Source organism: Pteronotus mesoamericanus, unplaced genomic scaffold (assembly GCF_021234165.1).
Source record: "Pteronotus mesoamericanus isolate MK-2021 breed Mesoamerican mustached bat unplaced genomic scaffold, CSHL_Meso_final scaffold_83, whole genome shotgun sequence".
Taxonomy (NCBI): Eukaryota; Metazoa; Chordata; class Mammalia; order Chiroptera; family Mormoopidae; genus Pteronotus; species Pteronotus mesoamericanus.
This window is the reverse complement of record NW_026555328.1, coordinates 3233960-3247071: the sequence shown is the minus strand read 5'-3', so window position 1 is coordinate 3247071 and position 13112 is coordinate 3233960. Positions and strand designations below refer to the sequence as shown.

At 36.1% G+C, this 13112-nt stretch overlaps 3 protein-coding genes across 3 annotated transcripts; all 3 read right to left on the bottom strand.

The window, feature by feature from the left end:
* Positions 1–1406: 1406 nt before the first annotated feature.
* LOC129062700 (olfactory receptor 2G3-like) lies at positions 1407–2348 on the bottom strand. The gene has a single exon (XM_054563719.1). The coding sequence runs from the start codon at positions 2346–2348 to the stop codon at positions 1407–1409; it is 942 nt and encodes a 313-aa protein (XP_054419694.1).
* Positions 2349–8658: 6310 nt separating this feature from the next.
* On the bottom strand, positions 8659–10196 carry LOC129062699 (olfactory receptor 9G4-like). The gene is given in 2 exon segments (XM_054563718.1): positions 8659–9571; positions 10149–10196. Coding segments are annotated over 2 exon segments (954 nt in total). The 3' UTR covers positions 8659–8665.
* Positions 10197–11516: 1320 nt separating this feature from the next.
* On the bottom strand, positions 11517–12461 carry LOC129062639 (olfactory receptor 1013). Its single transcript, XM_054563650.1, is given in 3 exon segments — positions 11517–11906; positions 11908–12258; positions 12261–12461. Coding segments are annotated over 3 exon segments (942 nt in total).
* Positions 12462–13112: the final 651 nt, after the last annotated feature.

Genomic DNA, 13112 nt, shown 5'->3' with positions numbered 1-13112 from the left:
TTTAGATAAAATAAATGCTTGCATTTTAGTTGTATGTTATCTCTGAAAGGTGAATTATGTTTTTTTTATTTTACTCTAAATTGTGAAATAAGTGAGAAACTATTTTAAGAACAGTTTTTCTCTAATTTAATAGCATGTTAATCACAGTCTATATTTATGCTTATTGAGTATGTTAATACTAAATTCTATTTTGCTAGTCTCTTAATTCAAAGAATACTTTTTTGTAAAGGTAACACTGTCTGCATAAAGAAAAACCTTTTTAAAACATAAGTTGTGTCATATCACCTGTCTTCATAACCCTTACATTTTACTTAGAATAAATCCCTACTCCTCCCCACAGTTAACTCAGCCCTGCATGGTCTGCCTGCCTCCCCAGCCACACCTGCTGCTCGACTCCTCACTAGTTTTCTTTATTCCCTCAACTGGAGTAAACTCTCCACATCTCCGCAGTCTTTGTTTATAACCACCCTCTAGCTGGAAAGCTCTTCTCAAGATCACGCTACCTCTCTTTCTGGTCTTTGTAGGCAGCCTCCTCAGAAGTCACTCTACCTATTATTGTCTGTCACTGCCCTTTGAGGAGTATGTCCTTTATTGCATTTATCACAATTTGTCAGTGTAAGTATATATAAGTATATGCATATTGTAAATATTTATGTATATTTGAAGAAAAGTATTTTTATTTTATTCAACATTGTCATATAGTCATTCAATGTTATGTAGTGAATGAATGAATTAACCCATTAACATTTATTCAAAACTTCTGCTTCTGATCATTATTTTCTTCCATCCACAAAATGGACCTAAGACCACCAAGAACAAAACTGTAATTAAATAAAGTCATATTTATTTACCCACTTCAAAAAGAAATACCATATACCAGGATTTGTGGGAAGAGTAGAGTTCAGTTGAAACTTAAATGAAGCAATATTTTAGTAAAGGTCTAAAGCACAAAGTAGATGCAGGGTTCTGTTTCCTTGAAAACTATACAGTTAGGGCAGATGTGAAATGTTTCATCCAAAATCTCTTTCCCTGAAGGTCTGTACCAAGTTAGAAATCAAGAATGCCTCTCTATATCAACATGCTTTTGATCCTCCAGGCAGGAGTAAGATCGCTCACCTTATTCATATCATTTTAAGCAGTTATCCGATAGCCTATGCTTTTAGAGAACCAAGATTTTTCTTTCAGGGAGTAAGGAAATAGCAGTCACTCAATGGAGAGAGTTGCTCTGACACATTAAAACTGTGGTTTGTCCTTGGAGAAGACATGATTCCTCTTGAGTTTGCAGCTGGATTTATGTGTCTTATGTATGACAAGAAAGATGTTGAGTATCCAAGCTATATTTTGCTCCTTCATTTCCTATTCAGGAGTCAATTATCTTAGGTGAACAGTTAACCCTAGTGTCTCACTCAGAACTTTCGTATCTTTTGTTTTGTAATAGTGCTCCATAAAGCTCCTTTCACATCCTGATTCCGTAGGCTATAGATCAAGGGATTGAGCATGGGTGTGATCACAGTGTAGAACACTGCAATGATCTTACCCCCAGCCCTGGAGGACTTCGACTGGGGTCTCATGTACATGAAGATGGCAGTTCCATAGAATAAGGCCACCACTGTCAGATGGGAGGCACAGGTGGACAGTGCCTTGTGCCTCCCAGAAGCTGACCGCATCCTGAGAACCGAAAGAAGGATTTGGGCATAGGAAACAACAATGAGGAGAAAAGGAATGAAGACAATGATGATACTGAATATGAAAACTACCATCTCAGTGAATGAGGTGTCAGTGCAAGCCAACCTCAAGACAGAGGGTTCCTCACAAAAAAAGTGATCCAAGACATTGGGCCCACAGTAGGGCAAACTGAAAGTGAGGACATTGATAATCATGGAGCTCAGAAAGCTACTGGACCAAGAAATGGCTGCCAGTTGGACACAGGTGTTTTGATCCATAATGACACTATAATGAAGAGGATGACAAATGGCTACATATCTGTCATAAGCCATGACACCCAGGAGAACACACTCAATCATTCCAAAAGACAAGGAGAAGTACATTTGAGCAGCACAGCTGGAGAATGGGATGGTCTTTTTTCCCACCATGTTGGACAGCATTTGTGGGACATTGGTGGATATGTAGCAGATATCCAGAAAGGATAAATTAGTGAGAAAAAAGTACATGGGGGTTTGGAGACGAGGTTCTATCTGGATAACAATGATAATAATAATATTCCCCACCACTGTTAATAAGTAGAAGAACAAGAACAAAATAAAAAGAATGAGCTGCACCTTTGGCTGTGATGAGAGCCCCAGGAACACAAATTCAGTCACAGTGAAGTTTGTTCTTATGGTACTCATTTTTCAGGTCACCTACTTATTATGAAAGCATCTACTCACCTGAAGACAAAATCATATACCATAATTGACAGGGTGTTGGAAACTGGAGACACAAGTAAGAGGAAGAAGACACCTTGTTTTGAGATGATATCTTGAGTGTCTGAGTTATACTACAAATGGAAAGCTTTTCTTCTGCTTTTAGGTGGAATATTCTCTTGATGAGATTAGGAATTTAAAACTGATACTGATTAGAGTTAAGCAGATATTCTTGCCTTTTCTCTATGGGAATGCTCCTTTGTCTGTTCATCATTCCAAATTCTATTCACTCTTCAAAGTCTTACTCAGGCCTTAGCTCTTTGAAAAGATCTGGTCATGTACCAAGCAATGAAACAGCATGATGCAGCACTCAAGGGCATCTTTTCAGGGGCTGCTCACTAACCTATATGTAACTGAAGGAACAGCAGCTTGTGCTTCCTCTGTATCACCTTGGTGCAACCTTCTAGTGCCCAGACACCCTGATGGCCTAAAACACAAAGACTGTGCACACCAACAGCGAAACCAGTCACGGAGCACACGCATTGCCAGTTCTCCCATCGTCACCACTCCTGTACTTCGGGTGCTTGGATAATTTCATTATGTATAAAATGAGAATAATGATAGAATAAATTTTGAGAGGCTTATATTAAATAATGTGTATAACGAATTAAGACAATGTTTACATGTAGAAAACAATCTACCAATAAAAACCATCTATTATTAAAAGCCCTGGTCACACACTGTGATGCAACATTTATCTGGAACTCATGTCACAAATAATAACCATTTCAGAGATTAATGTGTAATAATAATATGCATTAATTAAACTATATTATATAACATTAACACAGTATATATTAACAAAATTTAATTAATAATTTAAATCCAGACAAGTTAAAGTTACTAGGTCTCTTCACTGAGAGTTCCTTAGCCCCATCCTGTGCTTTTTTAACTCTTAGTTTATGTACGGAGTTAGTAGGTTTGGTTAACTGAGTTCCAGTCTGGAGCAGATTAAAATCGTGATTTAGGAAGATATGAGAGAATAAAAGAGTCCTGGAAGAAGATACATACAATAGCAAGAAGGAGCTGCCAATCATTTATCCACTCACTCATTCTTTTCCTTCTTTCTTTCTCTCTCTTTTTCTCTTTCTTTCTCTTGCTTTCTTTCTTTTTACTTTTTTCTCCCTTTATTCCTCTCAGAAATATCTTTTTGATAATCTAGTATGTAGGGGGTGCTTGGCATATACTAGTAAACACAACAGATGTTTCCAATACTCCCGTAGAGGTTATGGTCCAGTGGAAGGTTGTGATGAAGAAGAAATTGATACCTGAGAGAGTGAGGAATCTTATCAAGAATCCATTTAAGAACCAAGTAGTTGCATGTCATGAAAAAGGTTACTTTATGCAAAACGTCCTTTTTCAAATAATATTGATTCAGATGTAAAGCATTTTACAGGGCTTTCTTAAATTTTGATTTAAATCTCAGCTTTTCAAATCTAGTAATTCAGTTACCTGGAAAACTAAATTATGTAAAATATTAAGTCCAGAGATGAAGAAAAATGGGCCTGGAAAAAGAAGAGAGAAATTAAGTCACAGTCTTGCTTTCATCAGATTAGGAGGAAAAGAAGTGAACAGGAGAGGTTGCAGAGTTCCCTTCCATGTCCTTCAAGCAGTATTTAAAAAGTTCTGCGGCAAATAATAAACATTTTGGTGAATTTTTAGGAGTGATTATAATGACAAGAGACACCCACAATGAGTTTCTTAGATGATACAATCGAATGGCATGACTAGTGATGAAATGCATGAGATCTATGATTGAAGGTCACCCATTGCATGCCTGGCTCCACCACTCACCAGATGAAAGGGCTTGGACAATTCTCATCACCAGCTTGTGCCTAACTTTCCTCATCTGGAGGACGGGGAAGAGAGTAGCATCTTCACAGAGACAATGGATGAAGTAAATGAGATAATGTATGTAAACAGAGTTAGACACATATAGTAAGGGCTCAATATATGTTAACCATGAGCATTATGATCCATATGACTCTCGCAAGAGGATTTTTTTGTTAAGTGCAGAACAGGATTTATTAGCACTCCTCACCCTGTCAAATGACAAAAAGGCTAAGTCTTTAGGCAGCAAACAGCTTACCCAAAATCACTTAAGTACTGAATATATACACACACACACACACACACACACACACACACACACACATATATGCACCTACACACATGTATATATTTATACCTATACCTATAATAATAAAAACACACCAAAAATAATAATCTTGTTTCTATAGGCACGCATGGATATATAGAATTGTGTTCACATAAAGAAACATCAATATTCTGATTCAGCAAATAAACACTGTCTATGTTTTGAAGATTCATTAAAATGTGATAAGCCCTTAGTCCCTCTTAATGCACAGTTGCCTCAAAGAACATTTTTAGTCCCTTAATGGCTGTAACTGCTGAAAACCACATAAAACCCATTCATTTTCAGTTTTTCAGGATACAAAACATTCTGTTTCTGGTAGAACACACAGAGTTGAATTTCTGTCACAAGGATAAGAGGAATAACAGCACTTTTTTAAATAAATATAATACCCATAGTATAAAGTAGGCTTACCAAATTAAACATGAAGTTGCAAAAGCCCTGGATGTTTTGTAATTACCTATAGATTCTATACTGGCACTTCAATCAAGCTAGCAATCACCCGGTTAACCATATACCCTCTATTTTACCTCACAAGCAAAGGCTACTGTTAGCAAATGCCTTCTTCCAACTCGTCTGCCTGAAAACTCCTCTTCAACCTTTAAATGCTAGGCATGCATGGCATCTGCTTTGAAACTCTCCCTAATTTCATTCACTCTAACAGAGTGAGTCACAGTCTTCTCTACTGAACAATTTGCATTCTTTGAACATACTCTATTGTTTTATGTACATTAGCCTATCTCTTTGACTGACTTTGGATTTCCAGTGATCCTGCCATGTTTACGTTTCTCCTTTCTCTAGCACATAATAAACACTATTCAGTGTTGATAAAATTCAAATAAATCCTTCTTGTTTCTACATTTCTTAAGACTGGAACTTAATTAAAAATAAATTCATCCTCATGGTAGCTATGACTTTAGTGAAAGTACATAGTCAAGCAAATTCATTTACTGGATAATAGTTCCTTTTTTATGAACAACATTGCCTAATGCTCCAAAAAAATCCACCTAATTCAGTTTTTTTTTTTTTAAAGAAAAAGACAGAAAAGGAAAATAACTGCTGGTGTGACTTGATGCCAGTGATATAAAATGTATGGTAACTTACACTTTAGTCAAGGTCACGCTATTTTGGCATTATAGAGATGCAACATATTCTGCAATATATGTCTTACATGGATGAATGGCTCGTTTTTCTGTTCTGCAAATTACAAGAAAAAATCTAAAATACATTTTACACCAACTAAAAAAGGTTGATGTTCTTCATAAATTCAGAATGCTCAATAACAAACTCTTTAATATTTGTAATTTAAATCCTTTGTAAAACTGCATCATTTTTCCAAAGTATAATTAAATTATTTATTAAGCTGGTGTTGACAGATAGCAATAATATTATTGGCCTTTGGTAATACCTCATTTTCCAGGGATAATTTTGCAAAGCACAGTAGTGTAGGGGCAAAAACATGCACTCTGAACAAGGACAGACTGAATATGAATTCTGACCAACCATTTCTCTGCTGGATGACTTGGGAAAGTTTTTAAACTTTGCTAAATCTCATTTTTCTCATATATTAAGTGGTAACTTATTAGTACTTAATCCATAGGGTTGTCTTGATGATTACATTAAAAAGTACATCTCAAAGTTCTAGCACAACATCTGGTACATAGTATAGCTACCAATATTATATAAACTCCAGGTTTACTCAGTTTACTTGTGCTCTAAAAATAGAAGTGCTATTAGACATAACCATATTGGAATTACAAGACATATCATTATAAAGATGTTTACAGTCTACACAAACTCATACAATTCTTATATGTGTTTACTACTGTGAAAATTTGCTGTTTTTTAATTGATCATTACTTCATCAATTAACAAAATTTATTGTTAAAAATCACTTTATGAACTAAGAAATTCAAAGACTAAGAAAAATAAAAACAGCATTGTAATTCTGTTACCCACCTAGTTAAGGAAGAATAGTAGGAAGGTCTTCCAAGAAGTCCATAAATATTTTTCTAATGAATTCATCACTGAGTTATGGGAATTATGCAAGAAAAGGAATGATCATTTCTTTAAATAAAAACACTGCATACAGTGCTTACAAATTACACAGTAGTATGAATTAGTTTTACAAATCCTCTTGCAGAAGTAATTAGGATCTAGGTTTGAAAATCTTGGAGGATAAAGAGAAAAATCTGAGCACAGGGGCTCCTGAGAGGTCATGCTCTAAGGGAGCGCCAACCCCTTTATCAGCCAGAAAGCCATGTTGGAAAAAAAAATTTTTTAAGTTACCAAAGTTTAATCCCCCTAAAAAAAAGAAGATATTAATTCCTACCTATTATAATTCTCCATTGCATGACACACATTTTTAGGTAATTTGCTGATAGTAAATAACATCTTCACAATAACTGCAGAGTACATTTATATTCATTTAAAGATGAGAAAATTGATCATGGAGGCTATACAACTCTCTCAAAGTCAGAGTATTTAGCAGAACAATAATGTGTAGTAGAGTCTGCCTAATTCTAAAACATCCTTAAATTAAATAACACATAATTTTATTTTACTACTATTATTTATGTCTCAATAGGCAGTCACAAACATTGGCATAGCAGGAAAAAATATATACCCTAAAGCCATAAGTGATGTGTAGAAATAATCTGCTTCATAATCTGTCCTCACCACATACTTATGCAAACAATTAACTAATTAAAAAAAACAGACATTATATCCATGTGCAAAAAATACAATTCTGTGGAGATAAATAAATTTTCAGTTATGATAACTGCAAATAAAATACTACTATAGTCTGACTTTGCCCTTTTATAAGTAGGTTAGAAATAAAGATAATGAATACATGCACAGTGAAATCCCTAAATCATCTGAGTTTCCTCATTTTAGGACCTTAGGTTGAATTTTAGATTCTTGAGGGATAATGTCCCAGACCAGTAATTAAAATGTAATTACTTGTTCTGTGGGATTCTTGGTTGATACTTTTGTTGGTTGTTGCTCCTCTCATCCCTCTACCCTACATATGAGCCTTTAGTATGCTTATATGTTATAGGCCTTCCAAGCGTCCAGGGTGTCCTGGTCCTTTTATATTGCCTAATACTAGTAATCATAAAAAGAGGTGTATTCATCACAAGAACAGCAAAACCTAAAATATGAACTTCAAAGACCATACAGAGAGTCAGTTCCTAGAATCAACTGTATTTTACAGATTGTTATGATCCTCGTATACTCTCAATTCTCCACGTGGCAAATTTGAACACTAGGTTCTTTTCTCTCTGGTGATAGTGAATTCTGGAACCATGTACTTTTGCATAGCAACTAAATGCAAACTGTTTATAAGGAAACAGTAAGCCCAGAAAACTCTGAGCTCAAACATACCATTTCACTTCACTGGCTTTTGTTTATTCATCTTTAAAATGGGCATAATACCTAGATCATTACATTTATTCCATTGTTTTGAACATAAAGAGAGAGAAAAGAAGAAAGAAAAGTAGGAAGAGAGAAAGACAGCAAAAAGTTAACATTAATTTGCCTTGGCTGGGTAGCTTAGTTTCTTACAGCACTGTCCAATGTTGTGGGTTTGATCCCGGTCAGAGCACATACAAGAAGCAACCAATGAATGCATAAATAAATGGAAAAACAAATTGATGTTACTGTATCTCAAATCAGTAAAGAAAAAAAAAGTTAACATTAACTAGTCCCTTTAATGTACAAAGAGCCAGGTTAGCCTCCACATAATGATATCACTTAATCTTAAATGTACTATAGTTGGTTGTTGTAGTTTGTTTGTTTAGTTTTAATATCAATGTCCAGGCCCTTTCCTAAATGAATTAAATCAGAAATAAAATATTGTAGAATATCAAATAACCCACTATTATAAGTTTAAAATAGTTTAATCACAGCAAAGTAATATAAACAATTAAAAGTGGTTTGATCAATGTTTTATTGTTTTAAGTGTAACATATTTACTTGAAATATTGCAATATTTACCCACATGTTTGTCTGTAAGCCAATAATTTGAAAAATGCAATGAGAACATTCTTCAAAAAGATAACATTCCTCTCTGTGGCCTTATACTCTATGTGGCTTTGACATCTTTGTTTCTCAGGCTATAGATAGTAAGGTTGAGCAATGCATTGACCACAGTGTAAAACAAGGCAGCCACTTTGTCTTTCTCCAGAGAGAGGGCGGAGCTTAGCCTTATATACATGAAGAGCAAGGATCCTTAGAACATGACTGAGATGAGAAGAGAAGCACAGGTGGAGAAGGCCTTGCACCTTCCAGAGACTGAGCACTTTCTCAGGATAGCCAGAAGGATGTTGAAATCAGAACTCAGGATGGCAAGAATGCTGGAAAGAATGGTGAAGCCCATCACACCCCGGAGGGCTTTTTCATAGACCTGGATGTCTGTACAGGACATTTTCACCAGTGGTCGTACATCACAGAAGAAGTGGTCAATAATATTTTTACCACAAAAACTCAGGTGGAAAGTGCTGGAAGTGCAGGCCATGGCATTCAAGAACCCTCCTATGTAAGCAGCAGCAACAAGGCCAGTACACAGAGAGCTTGACATAGTACCTGAATAAAGTAATGGGTTACAGATGGCCTTGTGGCGGTCATATGCCATGGCTGCTAGGAGACAGCACTCAGTGCAGGCTACAGCACAGGAAAAGAACAGTTGGGCTCCACATCCAGCCAAGGAAATGTGTTTATCTCCTGAAACACAGTTGGCCAGGATCTTGGGAGTGTACCCAGAGGTATACCAAAAGTCTAAAAATGACAGATTGCCGATTAAAAAGTACACAGGTGTACTTTTTAAAATAACCAGGGCCATGTTCCCTGATGAGGTCATCAAATAAAGTGTCAGAAATATTACAAATAGAATCAGCTGCCACCAGGAGTTTGCTGAGAAGCCCACCAAACTGAAGTCAGGATGGTGTAATTTCACACTTCCAGGTGCACAGAGAAGAAATCCTGATGATAACTTTGGGGAAAAAAATAATTTAGTGACTTTTCTATTACTAAAAAAATAAACAAAGGTATCAGTTAAGTCAACAACTGCTGTGATTCTTATGGGCTTATCCGTGTCTACCTAGTATAATAGAACTTCTGCCTGTGACTTTGGAGGAACGCAGGAACTGGTGTTAGAATATGATTTTGAAATGAAAGCTTTCACTTATTAATTGTTTAATGCAGGGCAAGTCTCTCAGCCTCACCAAACAGATAAGAAAAATGAAGCTTCTGGCAGGTTGTCTGATTGGGTAAAGATGCATGAAAACACCCAGCCCAATATTAGGTACATAAAGAGCATGCAAAAAAATTTCAGTGCCTTTTATATATCATTGAGAATTTATGCGTCATGCATTGTGCTGAAGTTATACAAATACTAATACACATACCACTTCTGCTACAATACAAATAGAAATATATATGTACATATATATCACTGTATGCCAGTTAGTATTCTATTTTAATTTCAACTCACTGAATCATTTCCAGAATTTTATAAATTAAGTATTATGATGATCTTTGTGGAATTCAAGAGACAATTTTGAGGTTACAGGGCTGGTCAGCAGCAGAACTGGTATTTGATCCAGAATTGTCTTCATCAAGAGTGTATGTTTTCAACTGTTAAGCCATATATGTCTTTTACAGGTAAATTGTATCTTTCTTGTTCTCCTAGCTAAGGCAATGCCATAACCCCCTGACAACTTGAGTTTTTTTTACTTATTAAAAAGAGTTTTAAAATCTTTTTTAAAGAATTATTTTCCCTACTTTCTCTTGGTGATGTTAGATGTATATATATTGTTGAGAAATTTTTTGATAAAGTAGATGCTGATCATTAGAAAAGCCTCAATTTTTGGTGTCAGGGATTCATTGAAAAAAACAGTAAATCCTTTAATGTTCATATCTTGAAGCTCCAAAGCTCTCAGAGAGAAACTAAAAGGAGACATTAAATGAAAAATGCAGAATTAAGGCTGATGCTCCAGTAGCCAGCTGAGTTTCTTAGTTGAAAAGGCAGTGACCAAAGCTGAACCAAAAGAACATTGTGATTTAGTTCACTGTTTAAAACATTTACCTTTGAGGGGAAGAGGTGGGGGGAAAAGGAAGGGAAGGGGCAAGTCAAGGAACATACAGCAATGACTCATGGACAAAACCAAAGGGGAAGGGTTGAGCGAGGGAGAGGGTGAGGGGGCAGGGGAAAGTGGAAAACAAACAAACAAACAAACAAAAAATTTACCTTTGAGCTAAACCAGATCAGTTTGTAGCTAGAATGCAAATGCAAGTTTTCTTTTTTTAAATTGTTGTTCCTTTACAGTTGTCCCACCTTTTTTCCTGTTGTTCTCCCCTGCCCTGCCCACCCCTACTCTGACAGTCAATCCCCACCCCATTGTCCATGAGTATGAATCCTCTATTCATGTTCCTTGACCTGCCCCTTCCCCTTCTTTGCCCCATGATCCCCCTCCCCCTTCCCCTCTGGTCACTGTCAGTTTGTTCTTTTTTTCCATGTCTTTGGTTCCATTTTGCTCATTTATTTGTTTTGTTGATTAAGTTCCACTTTCAGGTGAGATCATATGGGATTTGTCTTTAATTGCCTAGCTTATTTCACTTAGCACAAGTTTTCTACCTCAAGATCTACTGTCCCTACTTGTTAGGAAACAAGGAATATTAATCTTTAAATATTAGGTATTTAAAGATTAAGAGACTAGAACTCTCTTCCAAGCCAATAGGCATAGCAGTTTTTCTAAGTGCACCACTTATTTTAAAAAACACATTCTAAAGACAAAAATACAGACTGGTGTTTCCACATTATCCAATGATTCTGTTTGTTTGCTTGTTCATTTTAATTTTGAGCATATAGCTGATAATGATAACATGGAAATAACCTGTAAAATAAAATACAGCCATTGTTTACCAAGTATTTTCATTTAGGAACACTTTGCTCTGTCTGCCATTTTTTTCAGAGCATCTTTAACATCTTTATTTCTTAAACTATAGATCAAAGGATTCAACATTTGAATCACCACAGTATAGAACACCAACACCGCTTTATCTTTTTCCAGGGCATAGCTCGTACTTGGTTGGGAGTAAATGAAGATAATTGAACCATAATACAAGGTGACAGCTGTCAGGTGAGAGGCACAAGTGGAGAAAGCCTTGAGGCAGCCCTGGATAGAGCAGATCCTCAAGATGATGGTGACGATGAAGAGGTAGGAGGCAAGAATAAGCATGATGGGAGTAATGACATTGGACATAAGTATGAAATAGAGCACAGCCTGGTAGTTCTCCTTCACATCACAGGCCAACTTTCCCAAGGGGAGGAAGATCACAGAAAAAATCATCAATGATATTATTCCCACAGAAGCTCAAGGTAAACGTCTTGCTTGTAATGATGGTTGAGTTAAGAAAGCTGCCAAGGTATGAAGCTGCAACAAGGCTGGTACATAGACTTGAGGATACTGCCTGGGAATAAAGCAGGGGGTTGGAGATGGCCACATAACGGTCATAAGCCATGGCAGCCAACAGATAACATTCAATATAGGCCAGGCCAGCTGAGAAGAAGAACTGAGCGAGGCAGCCAGCAAAGGAGATGCTTTTGTCTTCAGAGATGCAGGTCATAAGGATTTTGGGAGCATAGACAGAGGAATACCAGAGATCCAGGAATGGATCTCTGAAAGGTTTCCAATGAAGGAATCCTTGGGTGTGTGAAGCTAAGAATCAGCACAGATCAGAGAAGTCAGGGTGATGTTCCCCAAAAGACTGATGATATAAATGATGAAGAAGATGAAAAAGAGCACACTTTGTAACCATAAGTCAGCTGTAAACTCTAAAAGTATGAACTCTTTCACGTGGATGAAATTTTTCTCATCCATTGATTTTGAGTGCCTACAGTCTCTCTGCAAATAGATGAATAAATATGGCATGATTTAAGATATATATAAGCTCCCTCATCATCGAGCATTTGAGATCATCGAAAAGCCTAACTGATACACATGTTGTTCATTGTGAGACATGTTTATGCTGAACTGGGTATTATTCGTGTTGGATAACTGAAAAATTGTTCTATCCTGGCTTGAGAGATAAGTTATTATAAAAACAGCAGAGTATATGTCACCTTACCTTTTTAATCTATTTTTCCTCCTTATTAGAGAGGGTGATTTGTGTATCTTGTCTTCTGTTTGCACTTAGGGTAATTGGGGACCACGTGGAAGATATAAAAAGGGGACTTAGAAAGCATGTGCTGATTTCTCTTCTGGTCTGAATCCTTTTGTCTTTTTCCAAAGAATTACATGAAGAAGAACACTTTTATTATTCTAATGATATTTTGGAGTATCTTTAGAAGTTCTTTTTACTGTGAATTCTTTGAACATGATTGTATTTTATACAACTTTTTACCCACAATACCAAGAACAGGTTTTCAGAAGGTAGAAAATGTGTAACTTGAATAAAAGAATAGATTTCCTTAAATAATAGGAATTTAAGACCATAGTTACTTTTCTGACCCTCAAAAATACTGTAAAAGG